The following is a 21858-nucleotide window of genomic DNA, read 5'->3' as shown; positions in this document are numbered from 1 at the left end:
GGACTCCTAGGATCGATGGTGGAAGGGTTTCTGCTTCACTACTGTTTGCCGTGGTCTTATTATGCCTCTCTTGTGTTGCATCGACTTTGTTTGGTTTGTGAAGATGTACAGGACTCGGAACTCTGATGCCAACTGCTAGATTTTCTTGACAGCTTAGACCAATCACTGTATCATGTTGCATTTCTTTAAGTTAATCGCTGCTTCTTCTTTGTGAAATGGGATGAGTCTTATTATACTTCTTTTATCTTAGGGCCAGTTTGATTTTGTGATTGTGCAACGCATAGTTAAAACATTACGGTAAGGTGCATGCTCACTCCTCCTGCCTCTCAGAGTAGTGAAGCAGCCTCTCGTTCTGAGGCGTCGGCATATTTATTCCTAATCAGCTGTCTTCATTTCAACTTTGCAGTTATGCAACGCATTAGGTTTCATTCAGGACAATATGGTTTCTTTAACATTCTCCGTCCCAATTAAAAAAAAAAAAAAATCTTCAGCAGAATATGTGGTCATTGTGTTTCATCATGTTTTTATTACAAAATGTCTGTACAACAAAACTAAAATACATAACATTGCTCTCAATGACGATGTGAAAACCACAAATTCTGTTCAATAATCCCCTTTTTAAAATGGTATTTTATTTTTTTAAATCAGATAAGGGGGAATTGAATGTCTTTAACCTGTACATTTCCTACGTGACGCGTACAGGAACAGACCAGAGAACATCGAGCGAGCGTGAAAATGACTGAACAGCAGTCGGCATGGGTACGTTACACTCCGTCAAATTGGCTTTGGCTTCAAGCCAGCATGCTCAGTCATCCAGCTAATTCTGTAGAAATGAGTCCAAAAATGTCACAGCAGAGGATTGTATGTAAAGTCATGTAAGGTGGTCTTGAAATAAGTAAATCCTACATCATTTCCCATGCCTAGCAGTGATTTAGAAATCAGCCATGGAAAAGAGGCACAATGGTGCAGAAAGAAGGCTCTCAGTCTGATAACTCATTCTTAATGATTGCTGAGATACATACTGAGATTGCAGTCAGCCAGGGTCTTAACAGTTGTCGTTAAAGGAGTAGATCAACATTTTAAAGCACCTGAAGTCACTTTTCCTAAATAAGAGATCCTTGTTTGTACAAAAATATTCATACTCACTGTTGTAATAGTACAGCATTGACACTGCACTGAACACAGGTGCTTCCATACTAGGAAACAATGCTTTAATCGCAGTATTGAAGTGGAATTGCCAAGTCTATACAGTGTCTTGTTAAACAAGAGATTTGTGTCCAATGCCCTGACTCAAGTCAGTTACAGCATCACAACATTAAAGTTCTGGAGGCAATGGATTGCTTTTTAAAACAACAAAGTTCATATATATATAGCTCTGATGTCATGAAAACTGGTTTGGCACACTCAGGTTTGTTACCCATAGAAGGACTAAGTCAACAGTTGTGGCATTTAAAAAGAAGTGAACAAATTAATCACTTTAAGGATGTCAACAGTTATGTTTTTAAAATGTCAGAATTGTGCTGCATTTCTGTGCGTACACAGATGAAAACATAGATAGCAGTAGGCCAAAAGGTGAGAAATGAGATTTCCATCTGATTGTCATAGTTTTAAGTTTTCACACTAAAAATGCCAGATCAGGGCTTCATTAGAAAACCTCACATGCAAAACTGACATTTAATGATCATGCCATCAGCCCTGAAACCTTCGCAGCAAAACAGTAAATCATGTTTTACATGTGACCCAGCTACTTGATCCTGTTTGAGGGACAGTCCTACACACGACACATGTAGACAGAAATCCAGCGTTCCTTCTCCATCTTGTAGTGAAAACTCCCCAACAGCATGACAGTATATCAACATATGATGGTATAGTAAATTAATTCACATATACATGTAAATCATTTTCATGTACATACAAAACCACTACGTAAAAAAACAACTACATGCCGCTGCACAAACTAAACCAGGCTAAAAATACAAGTTATCAATAAAAAATAAACCAAAAAAAACTATGTACATTTCCAATAGTCAATAAGCGTCTCCCCACCCATTTACAAACCCCAGATATGCGCGCACACACCGACACACGCTTGTGCACAAGTTGCTCACACTGGAACATTCAGACAAACAAATGTCTCTTTGGCTGGTGTGAAGCTGTGGCACCTCGCAGTGTGTGTGTGTACATGTAATTATACAGTTTCAAAAAAAACACACGCACACAAAAACAATAACGGCATAGAAAATAGGTTCTGATGATAGCTGTCGTGATATATTTCCTATGCATTTGCGAATATATATATATATATTTATATACCAAAACATACTGTATAAGGGTCAGCCACACATATGCCCTTGATATTGTGTGTGTGTGTGTGTGTGTGTGTGTGTGTGTGTGTGTGTGTGTGTGTGTGTGTGTACACTTTAAAGTCACATTCCAAAGTGTAATGTGAAACTCTGTAGGAAGGCATCAATAAATAGAGATGTATGCAAGTCTGTCCGCCCGTGTCCCTGGGTCTGCTGTGTTGAACAGCTCCGTCAGTCACTCTTTGAGTTCTGTGCTGCGTCCAAGTTGACCACCTGGAGCTCCGTCAGGTTACTGCTGCTGCCGCTCGACTGTGGGCCAATCACCATCTGGAACACAACATGTCTACGTCAGGAGACAGTGCAGGGCCTAACACAGCCAATCACAAGTCATCACAACACCCGTCACAGATGGAAACACTGCTACACTACATGCTGTTTATCAAGGAGTGGTTTAATGCTGTAATAGATTCTGATGTGTTTTTTCCTGTAATATAATTTAGTTATGAAATCATATTCTGTAGAGTGCAATTTAGACCATTAGGATAGATTACTTTTGTTTAAAAGACATCAAATTATCTTAAATTCTATGAGAGTTTCCCAATTGCGTACAATCAAAATACCTACATATTTTTAAACCAATTTACAGAAAGGAATTCCCAATAATTTTCTTTATAAGACTGGACTTTATAAAGTGAATTAATAAACAAGTTTTGATTCCCATGCACTGCTACGGTGGTGTTTTGTTAAGTCTATTGCAGGTGTATTTTGCTGAAAGTCACAGGTAAAACAAGCTGCCAGCTGATCATTCACATTCATCCCCAAAACAAAAAGGGCAACAGGTGACAACCCTGTGGCCTCCGTGTGCCAGTGCTCTGTTAGGATGCATTAGTGCGGTCACGTGGCATGCTGGTTGCATAGGGAATATGAGAGTTTCACTTGTAAAATGCAGATCTTGCCGTACTGGGTGTAGCTGCACCGCTGAGACGGGGATCTGCACCGTGCCTGGAGGTGCTGTGAGGAACACCTGAGGGACAGCACCTAAGGGAGGGGAAAAAAGTGCTTTTCCATTGGTAAACTCTAGCATTATGTTAATTTGAAATCATGCACAAATTGCATATTAATCCACATGTCAGAAAAATTACATTTCGTCAGCCTGTGTTGTTCCGTGTCTCACCTGAGTCTTGGCCCTGTGCGTGGGACACCTGCATGGTCGAGGTGCCCTGGGAGAAGGCGTTGAGCACAGCCAGCCCCCCGTCTGTCAGCGTGGGCGTGGAGGCGTACATCACTGTGTGCGGGCTGCCGTACATCATGTGACCCGCAACAGACGTTGGCATCGACGAGGTGACGATGGTTGCTGGGAGACTCACCGTCGCTGGAAAGAGAGCAGGGGGGTGAGGAGAAGGGACAGACAGTAAATTCCACCCTGAGGACAAGAGGTGTGAATGTACACATGTTGGCCAGCAGATGGCGCTTCACATACATCTAACTTCTACTCATGCTGTGTGTAGTGGCACAAAAACACCTTTCTGAAGGACACAACTCATTCCAGACAGGACCAGAATAAAAAAAACAGTGCAAGCTAGACAACACATTTTAAAAAGATATCCTTGGAGAAAAAAAAAAAAAAAAAAAAAAAATCTACTCATGTCAGACAAAGTGGGACAGCAACACTCAAGAGGACATCAGTTCCACCCCTGGAGATGCTGTATACTTGCATTTTATGGCCAAACTAAAATTCTTCAGTAAAACTTCAAAAATGCTACTGTATGTGTTGGTTACTGCACTTGACATTTTCTGGTGAACTATTTCCACCATCTGGAGCACAAATGTGCATCGTTTTTAAAATGGAGCGACTCAGCCAGACAGGACCACGGGGTCTTTCTTCAGAGAAAAGATCTGACCTACCGGTGGAGTTTGTGGAGGTGTGGGAGATGTCGAGGCTGCCGTCGCTGGACTGGGAGTTGTGGTGTACCTGGATAGCCTGGAGCTGCTGGGGAACACCTGCTCCTGAAAACACACAGAGGGCATACAGCCAACGACAGTAAGTCATCAAGTATCCCACACAGGGAATAGTGGTAGTTGCAGTAGGAGTGTGGGGACTGCAGCAGTGGGGGTCCCATATGGTAGCTCTGGCAGTAGAAGCATTTGCAGTAATATTCGTGGAGGTAGAGGAAGTTGTCGTGCAAGTGCAATTAGTAATCCTATCATTATGTGCATGATTAGTAGTCATAGCAGAAGAGGTAGCAGCAGTGGCTTTGTGATATGATCGTGATTAGTAAAAGCAGGCAGTTGTGGCAGTGCGGGTCACCTGTGAGGGAGACAGCAGCAGGGAAGCGGAAGACAGCCTGCTGTCCCTGCTGTGGCTGCGGGGCGGCAGCCAGGGCCTGACCATGCTGCCCCTGGAGGGCCAGGGAGTGCTGCTGCAGCTGGCTCAAAGGAATGGTGGGGGTGCCAGGGGGGAGAGTAGTGCCTGCTGTATGGGACACACACACACACACACACACACACACACACACACACACACAGAGGGGGGGGGGGGGTGAGACTAAATGTGAAAGAACAGTACAGCTTGGAAACGTGCTATTAACTTAATTGTACAAGTGTGCTCCTCTTTAGCGCTACACAAATGTTTCATATTATTTCCATCTGGCAGGTTCCACATCCTTGGGTAGATAACATGACTGCTGTGCAACAAAGCAAGCAGCAATATGCATGGTTTTCATTTTTTAATTTTCAAGTAACACACTACAAAGAAAACAAAAACACACTTGAAAAGACATCGCTCCGTAGCACTACTGGTGGTAAAAAAACAAAAACGAGTACCTTTAAGCTGATGTCACATAAAACAAAACATTAAGTACTTTATTAATAAATTAAAGTTGAATGCTTTTGTCAGTGAAAATAATACACAGGTTTAACACCTACTATAAGAATGTAGCTGGTACATTGACATTTACAAGCATTCAATTGTTGCACGATTTGTTTCATATTCTATTATCAAAGTGTCGCCTTTCACCACATGGCAGATATTTCATTACAGAACATGACTCTGGAGTTACACCATCACATTTGGTCACATGCTCCATAAACAGTTGCTGCAGTAGGGTGGGCAGGCCCTTTCAAGCTGTCAGCTGAGGAGGTTTCAGTGTGGGAGGGTGTGCTGTTCCACCTGGCACTGCTGCTATGTGCCAGACAGGTGGTGGTGAGGAGGAGGAGGAGGAGGAGGAGGAGGGGAGGAGAAGAGAGAGAGAGAGAGAGAGAGAGAGAGAGAGAGAGAGAGAGAGAGAGAGAGAGAGAGAGAGAGAGAGAGAGAGAGAGAGAGAGAGAGAGAGAGAGAGAGAGAGAGAGAGAGGAAAAAGAGGCCGTGTGAGAGACAAAGGTTGCAGAAAGGAGGAGAAAGAAAAGAGGGGGAAAGGGACAGAGACACTGCCTGTCTGTCCTTCAGCTGTCAGTCAAAATAACATACAGCACCAATTAGTGGGCATCATGTGTCTGTCTGTTCAGCTGTGGCAGCGTCAACGACTAGTTAGCAACATCATTGCCAGTACTTAAAAAACACAACGCTGACGAGCACTGGGCTCTTGTTAATGTTAACGAGTCATATACTGCAGAAAACATCGCACCAGTCAGCACTAAGTGTCAACCAGCCTTTTCAATGGACAGTCCCAATCAATGCTCCAGACCACTGATCTTCTCATACAGATAAGATAATATCTAATTAAATTAATCGTGAAATTAAAATGTCTTTTGGGGAATCGTGACCTCTTGGCATCCCCACGCTCCATATTGACCCCCCCACTATTTCCCAGCACATCCTCCATGAGAAGGCAGTGCAATGAATAATAACTGGGGGAGAGCCATTTTAGAAACATCTAAGGATCCCAAATCAGAGCCTGCTGCCCCAATGTCCTCGTTGAGTTGGTGCAGTAGCGATCCCTTGTGTTTAAGAGTGTGTCTGTGAAGTCCCGCTTAATGAAGGGTCATGTCTAGTTCAGGACCACTGTGTCACAAAGCTCCCGCTCCATAAAGTACGCAATTATAATTTCAGCCACCGATCCTTCATTGAATATTCATGACTAATTATGGGCCATGTTCGTCATCCCTCATTGCCAGGCCCATTGTGTCCCTCTCACCTAATTATTCCTGTCCCCAAGTGACAATCAAAGGCAGAGCCCATCGCCAGTAGACGTGGCTTTCCTGAATACTGAAGGCTTTGTAAAACCCAAGGCTGCCGAGTGTTGATGACTGGCTATGAAGGGCTGTTGTGTGAGGTAAACAGCTTGAAGAGAGAGCGGGGCACGACCACTCCAAGACAGCTGAGGTCACGGCACACTGCCATTCAAATTCTAATTAGCCAATAGGCTAGACAACACAGTGACATTGACAAAACACGGAGGCCTGCAGAAGCATCAGTTCAATTCTTAAGGATGAAGTCAAGATTAACAAACCATAATGAAAATAATGAAGAATTTTAACAGAGCTATGGGTGTCGAGGTAAAAGCACCCCATATAATTTGCTCTCCTACTTACCGGGCATGAAAGTGAAGCCACCGGGCAGCTGCATGACCCCCGCGGAGCCGGCGGTGGTCTTGAGGACGGTACCGTTGGCGCTGATGTTGCTGCTGGCCGAGACGGGTGCCAGGTAGTTGGTGATGGGAAACGAAGCGCCGCTGCTCACCTGCATGGTGGTGGAGGTGGTGGGTACCGTGCACTGGGCGCTGCTGGTACTGCCCGGTAGGCTGGCGACTGTAAACGTCGGCTTCAGTGTGTCCTGTGGGACAAAACATACACTTTGGTTAGAAAGACGGGGGGGGGAGGGGGAGGGGGGGGGTAAATTAAAATCAGTACTGGATTCTATCAAGGAAGAAGACAACATTGAGGGGAACACTAGTGATTTAGTATTGCAGTTCTCTAAACTTGAGGAACTCACAAGAGACGGTTTTAAAAAAAAGAATGGTGAAAAATCAGCTACGGAGATATCCAGATGTTTCGTCAGGTCATGCTTCAAAAGCACTGGCTCCTACAATTCCCATAATGCAACTCGATAGTGCCTTCCCTGAATGGTCAATGCAAACATCTTTCGATAAGCTAAAACCTTATTCATCCCGAGGAAAGTTGTTGTGCAGCAGCTACATTACAATGTGCGATGGAGTGGAAGTGCATATAAACAATACAGGTTATTAATAAGCTGCGAAAACCTGATGTACAACATGCCAGAAATTTGATCAGTCAAACAACAATCCACACTGTAGTCTATGATAACCCCGATGACATCATCAGTTAATAGTATTTCCAACTTATCCCAGTGACTGCAAAAGCAACACCCGAAGAGTTTCACATGAGAACACCTAAAACAGCACCATTAATAGGGCTTTTCCTCTTTAAGCATGAGGCTTTAATACTTGCATCGGTGACAGAAACCATAGTGGGTTTTAATAGAGGAAGGGCAAATGACATAAACAAGATAGAGAAACAGGCCCTCTAATTGCAACCACATTTAAAATAATAATGTGCCGTGCAGGGAGCTTTTCTCTTTTCCAGTCTGAATGCGGCAAAAGCTGCAATTATGTCGGAGAAAACAATGTTGTCATCATCGAATGTAGGAAATTCAGTATAGAATGGCGATTCAACACTAATTAGGAAACGCATCAAATCCTATACAAAAGTGCTACTCCACAATACATAATGCCCAAGAGAGAAAATAGTATATAAATCATACCAGGTGTGTAGGAACACAAGCGTGTATTCTCTTTGAATACTGCCACACACACACACACACACACACACACACACACACACACACACCTGAATACTCCATTCATCATCTATACCTGCTTTAATTACAATTCTATTGTAGAATAACAAAAACATCATTTCTGCACACTTTGTTGAGCTACTCAACAAACGAACAACTACTACTGAACAACTAACCGACCGTGTAACATCCACAGTAACATGTGTAGAAATCAGGCAGATGAGCTGCTCAAGGAAACTTAAAATCAACAGAGGTGCGATGTAGCAGCATACGCTAACGTGAACGTCCATTGAGCAGCAGAGCAGGAGGTGTTGGCGAGTGGGCTGCATGATAAGAGCAGGGTAGGCGTTAGGCTGGGACTATAAAGCACATCCAAACCCACCATGCCCGTTTCTACGCACTTACACACTTGATACTAATGATCTGCACTAGCAGAGAGGGAACAAGCTTACACTAGACAGCCATGTAAGAGTTTGCCTGTTCCTGTGGGTTCAATGTCAATAGAGGCAGAATATCCCCTAAAGCTTCATTTAAATAAGGGGTGTGTTCAACACGGGTACGTGTGCTGTGGGTACAGAGGACATCGTAACAGACTGTCATGTTAAAGGTTATATAATATGTAAATAAAATGCAGCTTTCTTTGGGCTTTGGGTTGAATTTGTAGGACGCAACCAGTATCCTTTGCAGTCCTCTGTATCCCATCATGCATTCTGAACTCTTAAATCCCAGATTTGAGTATCCATGATGATTTATCTGTTTGAGCTGTGAGACCTCATGTATTAACATTTTACAACTCGCACTATCAACCCCTGTATTCCCCAGGAAAAAAAAGAAAGCGTATTTATTTTACACCGAGGCTAGACTATACTGTATAATTTGTGGAGAAAATGCAAGCTCAGCCTAAACCTCAGGACTTCTGAAGGACATGCCTTTCAAGGCCTTGTCCTTTGGAGGATCCAGCCCTGGAATTGGGATAAAGCTACAGTGTCACAGACCCAAAGCACTCGACACAGTGTGGCAGTGTAACAGATGAGCCGAGTGAATAAGGGTTATTATATGTAAACGCAGCCATGTGTCACACCAGGCAGGCTTACCATGAGCAAGTGTGTTGCATCCTATGAGCTTGAAATTCTGAAAAGGCTCATTCATTATGAACAACAGAAAGGTAGCGTAGAAGCAGGCTAGAGCAACCGCTTTTAGCAGAGCACTATTGGTTTTTATATGTGACTGATTACATGGGTGAGAGGTGGATAATCCAGCATGGACTCCACTGATAAGAACTTCCAAACACGTACTAAGATGCAAACATGTCAGTGGAGCGAACACAACTGTAAGGATTAGCTCCCAGTCTTTAGCCACATCCCAGTTCTGCTCTTAATATCAAAGATAGTCCAGTATGGCTCACTGCAATGACTAAACAAAAGTTGTTGTTTTTTTTCATTTGATGAGGTAAAAACAAACTTAGGATAAGCAAATGATCAATTGAGTCATCTTTAATTAAAGAGTTTTCTGGCCCTCATGACGTACGGAGGGTTAGAGGTGTCGTTTTATACAAGCCGCTCAATATCAACACGACAAGTTACACAGTCAGTGAGCTCGTCAGCAGCTCAGAGCCAGGCCCTCCGAGGGGCTCCGACAGTCCAAGGTCCTTTACCTCTTTAGTTAAACAGCAGCTGGAAAGTCAAAGAGGGAGGGCCACTCAGACAGTTGTTCTGCCCTTTCAGCCTAGAGGGAAAACCGAATAAATTCACCCAAGAACAATATGTAACCCATTTACTGCACAGCTATCAGGCCCGTCATTCATCACAGAGCGATTGCTCACAGTCAGACAGTGACACAAGCTGTCACCACGTCTTCATTCTCCCAGGACAAGTGATATTTGTTACATTAATGTTCACTAGAACTCAAGACAAGCTCACTCTATCGGTGCAGGGGTTACAGATAAGAGAGGAAGAGGAGAGCAATAACCAAGCAGAACAACTAATCGGTTCAGGGACTGGGGACGACAAAAAGTATGTCAAGAAAGTGGACAGTGTTTAGATCATCACAGCAGTAGCAGAGTGTGTGCGTCTGTGTGCGGCAGGCGAAGCAGAGTCAGACCTGTGTGAGGCTCAGGGACAGGAACGGGAGAGTACAAACAGCTGAGGGTTCAGACAGCTGGCGGGAAACCTGAGCAGCTCTGAGGGGGAATTAACCCTTTCCGGGCCAGCTGAGGCAGCAGGAGGCCACGTGAGTGACAAGACAGCAGCATACGACTCTTAGCAGTTCTCAACATCGGCTTCATACAAAAACGACTGAATTCACCAAGATTGCTTCATCTTGTACCGTCATTAAAAAAAAGAAGAAAAAAAAAGACAATATGGCTCGTAGTGTTCCAACGTTTCCCTATTTTACCGTTAAATGGAGAAATAAATGGTTGCTCTTGCTAGGCATGGGACAACAGGAACAACAATTATCCTGGACAATGTATGGATTATCAAAATATGCTTAAAACTCTTAAAATGGCACTGAGACACACTGGAATCCCCTTATATTTCATTAAGAAACATTTTTTCATTGCATCACATAGAAATCTTTTTTTAGTGGCATCCATTTTAGTGAAAAACAAACAATCTTATATAGGGTAATCATAAAGGTCTCTCTGCATAAAAAAAGGATATATATATAGATATATATATATATATATATATATATATATATATATCTATATATATAGTAACATGGTGTGATACATGATAATCCCTGTATTTTTATTTTTTTTATAAGTCAGGCTCTCTTTTGTAGTTCTCTACCATGATAACGAGGTAGACCGCTTTTTCCAAGTCACTCAATCGACAATATTTACGATTATCCCAAAAATGGAACTTCACCACGGTCAACTAATTGAGTGTTTTTTTTATCCTAATCAGTGATCAAATCTTATATCGTCCCATCCCTAAATCTTGCTTTCCTGACCCGTTTCTACTCGGATCCAACATGAACAGAAAGTTTGGCTCCACAGGTTTCGATGTCCAGTCAAACACTATCTCTGTGACCTACACAGCGAGCTTCCACTGACCTACTGCTTTGTTTGACCATCTCCACGTGTCTTGTGTTCAACTGGCCGGTCTATAAACAGCGCTGGCTTCTAGTTCAGAGTCAAGGCAGTGCATAGTAAACATAGGCTACAGTGGTGTAATGCATTCCTTCAGAGAAGACGTGTAGCCAAAGCCTCCGCACTGTCACCTCCTCCTTAACTCCATCTCCTTCTGATTCAGTCTTACACACCGAAACATCGTCTCCATCACTAAAAATGAACCGCTTCACTTGAATATGCAAATTCATTTGCAGCTATTTTGATCATGAAAGTCATGTTTAAAGCAAAAGCTTCTTCATTTTCTGCTTTTCTTTGTCTTATGAAACTATATCATTTGGACTCTTTGGTCAGACAACACGAGTAATTTGAGGACGTCACATTGGATTCTGGGAAGTTGTGATGGGTATTTGTCACATCTTTTTCTATTTTACCAAACAATTAACCGATTAATTCAGAAAAATAACAGGCAAATGAATTGATAGTGAATGTAATGGTTAGTTGTGGCCCTACATTTATACTTGTTTGATGAGTCTGAGTCTTCTGGAAAACGCAATGAATCCTCTGGACTCTGCACAGCCACTGAGTGAACCCTCCATAACATGCCAAGTAACCCATTTAACAAGAATGATTTTACTCCAGCAACGAAGAAATGTAAAATATCATGCATCCTTCCCCTCATGTGAACATATGCAAAATCCTAATATTAAAAGGATGCGGAGATAGAGGCACCAGCAATCTTATTTACACAATCAATAATTAGGCTTCTTTGGTTTGGTAGTGGTGCGACAAAAACACAAAAGTCAAGAGACGTTTTCTTATACCCCTGTTAAAGGTTTCCAAAATATGGGCGTTAGTAAGGGTTCTATATATGGTAATAGAATAAAAGCCTCCATTGCCCTCCTCGCATTCACAGACATCACACGATAGACCCCGTTTCTAAAGTAACAGGAAATGAGAGTAATTAAAAAGAAGTAGGACACAAATCATTCCCTCTTCATGAGGGATTAATCGTTCCAAACTGAAGGTGACAACTGGCAGGCTCGTCCAGCGTTGGTTGGAGAGCCCATTGTGCCGTTTACTGGTGGCTGGCCCTCGTCTAATCTCCCATTTGCTGGCTCCCATCTCCGCGTCTGTCACCCTGCCAGCAACATGGAATTTGCAGCTCCATTTGGGACTGCTAAAAAAGGCAAGGCAGCCCAAGTGGAGGAGGTGCAGCCAATGGCGGCTGACCTGTCCAGTTGCTTGCTGTAAAATAAGGGGGTGGAAGGGGAAGGGGGGGGGGGGGGGGGGGGGGGGGGGGTTGCTTTCCTCCCCTCTGACACAGCCGACATGCTGCTCTCCCTGCGACAACACTACCTCTCTCTACATACAGTCTGTTTAAGGAGCACCCTTGTGATAAGAGCGCATATCTAACAAGTAAATTAACTTTCCATTATCTCAGTGATTCTCTCTTGTCACCTACTTCAAGCCACTGCTCTGTCCTTACAACAGCAGTTAAAGCAGGAAGACAGATGATGATGTAGTATTCAACGTGTTTTTTTTCAAGTACAGTTCTCCATTTAAGACTGAATTAATTATCAAATCACTTTCAGTTTTACCAATTCAACGTCGTACACATTTATATGAATGCAATATGTTAAATAAAGAGGCTGTCAGATCTGTCGCAGGACGTCCAAAGAGCCACAATGCGAGGAAAACAAACGCTCGCAACACTACAGCGACAAAGACAATGTGATCTGTGCTAATGAGCATGAGGGCAACAAACAGACTTCACCAAAAATTACAGCAGCTAGAGCACTGAAAGCCAGAGCAGCATGGAAGAGAGAGAAAAGAGATGGAGTAAGGGAGGAAAGGAGAGAAAGGGAGGAAGGGAAGAGGAGGGGAAAACCAGAGGAGACTGTGAGATACTGAGAATTCCGTCCTAAGCTAGATCCTCTAAGCAAACAGGAGTTGTGGGATTTGCCATCCCCTTCCAAAAATAACCCCAAAAGCATAAAAACATCTGTACTGTAGGCACGTCTGATATCAAGAAGCAGCCACAGAAGCCATAACCAGCCAAAGATCAGCTGTGGGATGCCACAATGTACATTAGTCATTTTCTTTCTTTTTTCAATGTACAAATGTAAGTATTGTGGTTCATTTGTGGTGTCACCCCTTCACCTTCCTCATTCACCCCTACGTCAGACAACATTACATTTCCCAGAATGCATTTCTACAGCCCTTAGAGAACAGCCTTGAACTTGTTGTCCGTCAGCCGTCGGTTTTAAGTAGTTAATGTGTGCTGCGAGGGCAATAACGCTAGAAAAGCCAGGGTTCTCCGGTCACGCAACCTAAACTTAATGTCGTATTATTCCAACGCTGCAATCAGCTCAACTAAAGACGCTCTGGATGGATGACTACATGGATTGAGTCGATGCCAAACAACGTTTCTAGAAAGAAGTCCTTGGTCTTCGTTCTGACATCTCTCACAGCTAGATGACACTTCACAAGCTCAGTTTGTCAGTACCCGATTTAGGCCTGGTGACATTGGCCCAAGAACCAATTCACGCCAGCTAGATCTGCATCAGAACAATGAGGAGACGATAATGTGTAGGGCTGTCCCTGACCGACGATATTTTAGTCGACTTACACTCAAAGGATTTAATTGCTAGCTTAACAGCTGCGAGTACAAATAAGAGCCATGTTCGTTGTTTACATTCATCATAATCATTTTTTGGGGGGGGGGGTGGCTTTGGAGGGAGGCCCGCTAGCTACTTCCACTGGAAAAGAGGAGAAGAGAGAGCAACACTGGGCTGAACTTTAACGTTGGATAATTCTTAAAACGCACTTTTGCTGGTTTCTCAAGATTACCAACCCAAGCTTTAAATCTTGTGTTGATCAGAAATGCGCTCATGAATTTCTTGGAAATAAGTAATTCAGCATGAAAAAAAAGCATTAACAGAATTGAAGTTAATCTACTAAAGACATCTTAGTCAACTAGGACCGAACGAGAGAGGTCAGCCCTAATAATGTAACTTACAGCCTTTTCAGTCTCAAACTGTAACAAACAATCGATCAACTATGAAAACAAGAAGCAAGAAGTTGTAGGGTGATACGAAGCATGACTCAGACATTGCAAGATCCATTACACGACTTAAAATGTATTTAGAAAAATGAACTCATTCTGGTGAATAGTTTAGGAGATTTAGGATTTCCAGAGCAGTCGGCATGTATTTTCCAAGTTGAAAAGCAAAAGGTAACCGTTGATCCTTTATCGGAGCTCCTATGTAAAATGACTTATGTCTTGAGATTTATCCATCCATGATGTTACATGTTGAACATTGTAGGATGGCTTTGTTGGTCTTTTATTTTGCCGGATTAGCACCATCAGCAAAAGCCACTTACATTAATTCACCGCCACAGCAATTCCTGGAACATAATACTGCATTTACGTTGGGGTTAGGTATCATAATACGTTTTTTCTTCCACTTTACCAGAGCTTGGGCCAGTTATCTGTGATAATAAGAACAAAATACACAACACTTATCTTCTAACCCTTTTTCTTCTCCAAAATGTCCTTCACCCCCCCCCCCCCCCCCCCCAGCCAGCGATTGCAAACTCTGAACTGTTTAGACTAGCTTGCACTGTATGTATGACATACTACTCTCATGATGAATGGCGCCCAGACGCTGCAGAGGAGCACGCATCAGGCCTACTGCACAGAAATGAATCCCTTGAAACTGAGGCCGCCGTATCCACTCGCCACGTCCTAAACGTAACTGCGCTGATCCCGACATGGGTCACATAATGACAATCTGTAGGGTGTCCCTCATTGAGCAGGGTTCACAGGGCCCACGCTGGTCTACCACACTCACAATTGCAGCGGGGGCAAAGATCACAGCGTCACCGACAGCCACCTAAATAGATGTCGCATGTAACGGGACGCAAAATATCCCTCAAATGTTTCCATTCCAGCCGCTCATATCTACATCCTTACCTCCCCTCGATATCACTAAATGAGTGGGGTGGGGGGTGGGGGTTGGGGGTGGGGGGGGGAATCACAGGACTCCAAAGACAGCTGCAGCTTATAAGGAATGTGAGGGGCCTCAGCCAAGAGAGCAGGCAGGGAAACCATACCATATATGGCAACAGAGGCAGATTCAAATTTTTATCAATGAGCAGAGCGGGCATGAGAGTGGCTTAACATGCAAAGGTTGATCTCCCATCCCTGACGGTGTATGGTACGCGTTAGTTAGTGCCTTGTGAAAACAGCACGCAGGCAAACAGGCCTGCAAGTGTCCGTCTTCAAAGGGGCGTCCTTAAGCCGTGTCAACAGCGAGCGGAGGGAATCTCGGCTTCCAGCACCTGAGTGCACGACGGTGTGGACAGCGAAGCGTGTCCGCTTATGAATTTATCGCTTCGCTTCAAGATCTCAAAAGAGCCGAGGTTTAAGAACCCTTGCAGTAATGCGCTAGAAAATACAGGGACCCGAACTGCAGCGTTTCATTGAGGATGAAAGGAGGTCACACAGCCAACTAATAACGATCATGAGGATTTCAGAGGAGAAATTCATCTTTTATCTTTTTTAAACTCCCCATCCTAAATTCAACTTATTTCCGTCACAACCATTTTTAGACGGTTAGCGAGTTTGAAAACGGCACAAAATGTCTGATGTTGAAATATTTTCAGAAATGTAAGTTCTGTTACCAATCTCCGTGTTTTCATCCGTGAACACCAGACAGCTCCGCCACAAAATAGAAGATAAACACTAAAGTCCTCCATGCAGCAGGTTGCGTGTTTCTCATCCTAACACAACCCAGACCTGCAGTGATTTATCTCAGAGTGTTACGAGGCTTTCCTGGATGAGAGGTCAGAAAGGTAAAGTGTAGACAGCTCCCTTTAGTGAGTGGGGTAATACTCAACATCTTATCTGGTTCTCCCTTCAGGTTTAGAGCCCTTTGAAAAGGACCACGAAGACTTTTTGGTTTAATTAAAAAAAAAAAATGACTTGGTGCTTAGAACCAAACCACAAGCCCAAAACAGAGGACTCGCATATTACAGGCAAAAGTTCAAAACGGTTTACAATAGGACCAAGATTATTTTCCACAGCTGCTTGTGGGTTTGATTTATTTGCTCTCCTCGCGTGCCTGTCTAGCCTTTTCTCTGTAGAGATTTCCCCACTATATCCATTAGTGACTCTATGGCGCTGTATATGTTTTTTTTTGTTTGTTTTTTTAATTTGCTATGCAAGTCTCGTTGCCACCAGAAAGCAGACAGTGAGTCACAAAGACTTTAACTCAAGTACGATTGTTTCTGAAAGACCAGGCTATGGGGACAGGGATATTAATGAGTGCATTTAATGGGAATTCACAGCTACCGCCTCGCTACGTGGGTTCTATATTGTTGTCTCCTTTCCACTTATTGATTCTAACCTTTGTGTCGCCCATGCTCTCCGACTCAGACACCTGATAGGTGAGGTCCGTCTCCTCGAAGCCCGTAGCACTCATGCGCTGGTCCGTGGAGGGGTCGTTGCGCGGTGGCGAGTCCGGCGAGTTGAGGCATGTTTGGATCAGAGCTTTCCCCGTTTCACTTGTGATCATGGGTTGGAGTTTGCGGGTGGCAAAAGTGTAGACGTGACCCGTTTCGCTGGCCACAAGCAGAAGAACCTGGGTTCCCGTCAGGGTGGAGAGTTCATAGGCCTGGGAAAGAGACAGAGAGGATGGGCCAAGAGTCAGGCTACAATTCAAACATCAGAAAGATAAGCTTCACCAAATTGGGGCTTGGATTACCTTCATTTACAGACAATGTGATTTCAACTGGAAAGGGAATATACAGTAAGAGAATCCAAAAAGGTGAACCTCTGGGAAAATATACCCGAGCCAATAAAAACAAACTATCAACTAAAAATACCCCTTTAGTGAACTCTGACGTATAGCACAAATGAAGCTAAAATAACATGCGATAAGGCTCCCAGAATAGAGAGTGTGATATAGCTGGGAGACTGATTGTAGCTGGCTTGCATAGGCAGGGGGAGTCGCAGTGACCCAGTCTTGCCGGGGGACACAAGGAATCATTCTCAACACCCAGAGGTAGCCGGCTGTGAAACATGAGGCCATCACAGTCTGCTCCCTTGCCATTCATTATACAGCGTGACACACACACACACACACACACACACACACACACACACACACACACACACACACACACACACACACACACACACACACACACACACACACACACACACACACACACACCTCATTGTAAAAGGCAAAAGACAATGAGATTCAACTCCATCACACACACACAGCACTCAGATTGAACTCCTGAGAAGGCCTTTTTATCTAAATGAGTCACAAGTTATGTGGAGGATGCTTCCATTAGCGTCACCTTGGTGAAAACAGTACAGTCAGAGCTGGCTGATAGATGTGTCATTGTAAGCTGGCGCACAGGAGGAGGAGACAAATCACATTCAAATTAAAAGGCTTTTATTGAGCCGTGATAAAACCATGCATTCATACCGGTCCACTCCATCATGCTCAAACACCGTGTTCATTATGGGCACTATCAGTCCAATACTCTACACGCTGAAGCCGATAGTAGAATTATCTTTTGTGTGCAATAATATGAGAGAGCACAGAAAGGCTAATGATGAGCAGCTACTGCTATAGTGGCTGAATGCTGCTACGCCGCTTGTTTCCCCTGAGCACTTTAAACCTTAATTATATAGGAGGGGGGTTTTTTTTATGTGTGTGCGTATTGAAGAACGGTGTTAAATGGAATGTCTAGCTGCACAATTCACCTCTCCCCCTGCTAATGCAGCACTACAGCAGTAGGTAATGAACTACACAGCCCCAGTCATCCTCTTCTACTCTGCAGCAGCTACAGAGGACTCTCCAACAACAGAGTCTGAAGTTTGGCCAACATCCAAGGCAGGAAAGGGCTAATTTGTCACCTTAAATGTGCAAGGTGGCGGCACAAACTAGACCCACACAATGCTTTAATAAGTTCCCTTGCTCTGCTGATATTCTCATCAATATTCATGGTGCATAGTGCCAATTACTCTGGCTGGAATTGGTTCCTCTGTCACACAAAACTTCCCAGTCAAGCCTACATATCAAATAAAAAAAAGGAGCATAAGATAAAGTCATGGATGGCCGCAAACGTGTAATGTAGTTGTACAATTCAGAACAGCATATTTTCCAGGTGTCATCCTGTTAGAACACTAGTAGCCTTGTGACTATACAGTTGCTAGTTAAAATCCCTGGAACTACCTCAACAACTTCTGCTGTTGTACCATTGAGTCAAAAAAGCGTGCAGGCACTGTGGGCAGTGCTGAAACAATTATTCGCTATAATATTAAAAGACAACTTACATTATGGATTCATCCTTCATTTTTTCAGTTTATCAGAATCAGCTTTATTGTACGCATACATGGAATTTGACTCCGGTTTCCACTCCACTCTCAATGTACATACACTATTTTACAATAAACAAGAAAAAAAAAATCTTTTTTTATTATCATTACATATACAGTAGGATTTTAGCTCCTGGAGTCCAAGGCAGTGTCTTCAATTGCTTGTAAATAAGAACGAAATGGCTGCATTCCATTTAGGCCCTGGTATTGCACCGGTTGGCTCACTTGCATCGTGTATTGGAGGCACTTAAATGGAATGCAGCTACCGTTTATGTTATTAGTTCCATCTGTGCTTTTCCTGCTATGACAATTAGAAGGTCTGCCAAGAAAACATGAAATCATGTCCTTTACTGTACAAATATTGATACCAAAAAGGAGCCACAAGTATTAATTGAGTAATCCTGTGCCTCAAATTGACGTAACAATTTGTATTGTGTAATTATTTTCATAATCTAAAGAATTTACGAGAAGAGAACAAATGGGCCGATGCTTCACTCCCCGCATCCTTCAAAATTAAACTATAAGCTCATCCTAGAAACCAGTTTGAGACCAGTCTACTATGAATCTTCCCACTCCACCCACCTCTCAATCTCTGTGATGGCTGACACAGTGTAGGCAACGTTTCCAAAAATCTCTATTCGCACAGTGTGTCAAACAGTGTTCATGTTGCCAAGAGCCTACGTAACGACACCTCAGTTTCCACGACAACAGTCAGGGATACATAAAAAGAGAAATAAAGCAGAATACAGACTTCATGCGCTTCAAAGTAACAAATGAAGACTCTTGCGCTACAGTAAAGAATTGTGTTTATTTAAGGTTATAATGAAAAATGGCCGTGTCAGCAGCAAAACGACTGCTGTGCTTCTGTTCAACAGCTAGCCTCGTCTCCAAATAATCAACTTTAGATTCCTTGATGCCAAAAGCCACATAGCAGCACTTTATCACGGCACCAATCGAGTGCTTGTGGGTTTCCAGTTTAATACTGCTTTGGTACTAAACTCAGTGATTATTACTACCGTGAAGCGAGTTCTGTCGTCTTTAATGTCAACTGCTCCTGTGCCAGACCCATCTAACAAAACTGAAAGCAAGATAAGTCATCACTGGATGATGCTGTCTGCTTGCATCACAACGCACAGGACCATAATGCATGCACAGACAGTCCCTGGCTCCTCTCTTCTGTTTGAGTGCTCTTTGACTGTCCTCTGATCTGGTTTCCCTGGGGTTTAGTCAGCTGTTGGCAACTAAAGGCCTACTGCTGCTGCTGCTGCTGCTGCTGCTCATCACCACATGGCTGCTGCCTGCAAGCAAAGCCCTGCTTCACAGTGACAGAGGGAACAGCCTGTGTGCGCTGAGGGCTACTGATGGGGAACTGTACTTCCAACAGTTTGAGGCCTATCGTTACGTGTATAGGGGCATGAATTAGTGCGTCAGTTTATCTGGAAATCTGTGTGTCAGGCCATGTGTGTGTGTGTGTGTGTGTGTGTGTGTGTGTGTGTGTGTGTGTGTGTGTGTGTGTGTGTGTGTGTGTGAGTGAGATAGCTGGGGTGAGCACGGTCATAAATAGAATTGTCATTTGCTCAAGTCTATTTAAAACCAACTGCCTGTCATGACTCCCTCACATCCAGTGAGCTAGTTTGTGCCACAATTGTTTTTGTCTTTTATAAAGAAAGGAATTGGTATAATGTGTACTACAGGTCAAATGCCTTTAAACATGGTCCACTATTATATTATCATATTGCAGTGGGCCCACTTTCCCACTGATGTTATGATTCTACAGCTTATTAAGATATAAGCTCAACCTCATGAATTGACAGCATCATATATTACAGGACTGCTGCAGTGTATCAAGACCAAACAAGACTGAAGTGACACTCAAATCAAATGTTACTGCCGTTGAATGAGATCCAAAGGAAATCCCCGACTCACCTTTTTCATAATACCAGTCTTCCTCTTGCTGAAAGTGGTGTACCGTCTCAACTTGTTGTCAATAAATTCCATCTTTATCTTTACGCGCCCACGTGTTTTCTTCCCCGGCTTTGCCCCCGCGACCCCCCCGGGCACCATGCCGTAACCTCCGGGAGGTATTCCCACCTCCTGCCCCGTCACCGCAGCTTCCATCTCCCCTCTCTCTCGTTTCACCCCTCTCCTGCTGTCCCCGAGTGAACCCACTGGGTCATCCTCATCTCCGGAGTCCGAGTCATTATCCGAGCCGCTGCACATCGGAGCGCTCTCTCTGTCCGGGTCGAACCTGGTTCCGTGAGACAACACGACCCCCGTGTTCAAGCCCACCATGTTGCCCTGGACAGCGCTCTGTAGAGGGGTCACCCCAGTCCCGTTCCCCGGTCTCACGCCTCTCGAGCCCCCTGGACCGTTAGCCCCCAGCATCCCGACGGCGTCTCTTTCCCCCTGTCGCCCGTCACTCTCGCCGACCCCCGGTAAAGCTTGCCCTGCTCTGACTAAAACTGGACGGATCCCGCTAACGACAATCCCCGAACCGTGTCCCGTGTTACCTCTGCCTGAAGCTGACCCGTTTCCAGATGGTGCCGATCCAACCCGGCTCGGTAACATTCTATTTCGGCTACTGAACCGAGTCTCTAAACGCCAGCTAAAAGAGCTGGAGCGCGTTGTCTCGTAAATGGCTGATTAAACGCATAGGCTACACGCCTGGGCCACAAAACGTAAACAAACCAGAGCCGTTGGGAGATTTGGAGACTCCAGGAAATAACCGTGACAAACTTTCGAAAGTGATGTTACTCCCGACACCCTTCAACCCGGCTTGGTTTAGTTCACCCTCCTCCTCTATTACCAAAACTCTGAGCACTTTCTCAAAAAGGAAAACGCGAAGAGCGCCCTCGATGTCGATCCGCCATGTTACGTAGTCCGCACTGTGAGCGGAAAATAACGCTATTTCCGGCGTGCTGGCATCCAATTGCAAATCTCCACTCCACCAAAACGCAATATTTATGTCTTCATGGTTAAGACGCATAAAAACGTCTGTTTTTGTGTACACCGTTTAATACAGCGGAGTGATATTACAACCCAGGAACTACTTCCCTCCTTATAAAGAGATACAATGTTTCCTTATTTGGTTCTGTCTCTCCTTATTTGGTGAGTCACAGCGTCGCCTATCGATTGGCTGAGGATTATCTGAGTAGCGCTGTCATTGGTCAATACAAACACTCATTAGAATAAATACCAAAATGGTTGCGCTACCGACAACGTCACCGTACACAAGCAGAGGCACTAAAATAACAAAACATCCAACTTTTTATTCCCTACAGATTGTTTTGTCACACCACTAACCATGTTTTTGCAGAGCCTTTAT

At 44.0% G+C, this 21858-nt stretch overlaps 1 protein-coding gene across 5 annotated transcripts; it reads right to left on the bottom strand.

Moving 5' to 3' along the window:
• Nucleotides 1-506: 506 nt before the first annotated feature.
• srfb (serum response factor b) lies at nt 507-21400 on the bottom strand. Of its 5 annotated transcripts, none has more exons than XM_068725543.1 (8): nt 20460-21400; nt 16546-16812; nt 6834-7074; nt 4612-4776; nt 4209-4310; nt 3478-3675; nt 3240-3341; nt 507-2630 (listed from the first exon to the last, which is right to left on the bottom strand). In XM_068725543.1, the coding sequence occupies exons 1-8, from the start codon at nt 21099-21101 to the stop codon at nt 2593-2595; spliced, it is 1755 nt and encodes a 584-aa protein (XP_068581644.1). In that variant the 5' UTR covers nt 21102-21400; the 3' UTR covers nt 507-2592. The 5 variants fall into 5 exon arrangements, with proteins under 5 accessions (XP_068581644.1, XP_068581645.1, XP_068581642.1 ...); XM_068725544.1 differs by having other exon boundaries at nt 3265-3341; nt 16579-16812; XM_068725541.1 differs by having other exon boundaries at nt 3265-3341; nt 20460-21399.
• Between the last annotated feature and the right edge of the window lie 458 nt (nt 21401-21858).

Source organism: Cebidichthys violaceus, unplaced genomic scaffold (genome assembly GCF_023349555.1).
Source record: "Cebidichthys violaceus isolate CVI_PGR_0920_01 unplaced genomic scaffold, fCebVio1.0.p SCAF_10, whole genome shotgun sequence".
In the NCBI taxonomy this organism is placed as follows: domain Eukaryota; kingdom Metazoa; phylum Chordata; class Actinopteri; order Perciformes; family Stichaeidae; genus Cebidichthys; species Cebidichthys violaceus.
Note: the sequence above shows the minus strand (reverse complement) of the source record. Positions and strands in the feature narration are given on the sequence as shown.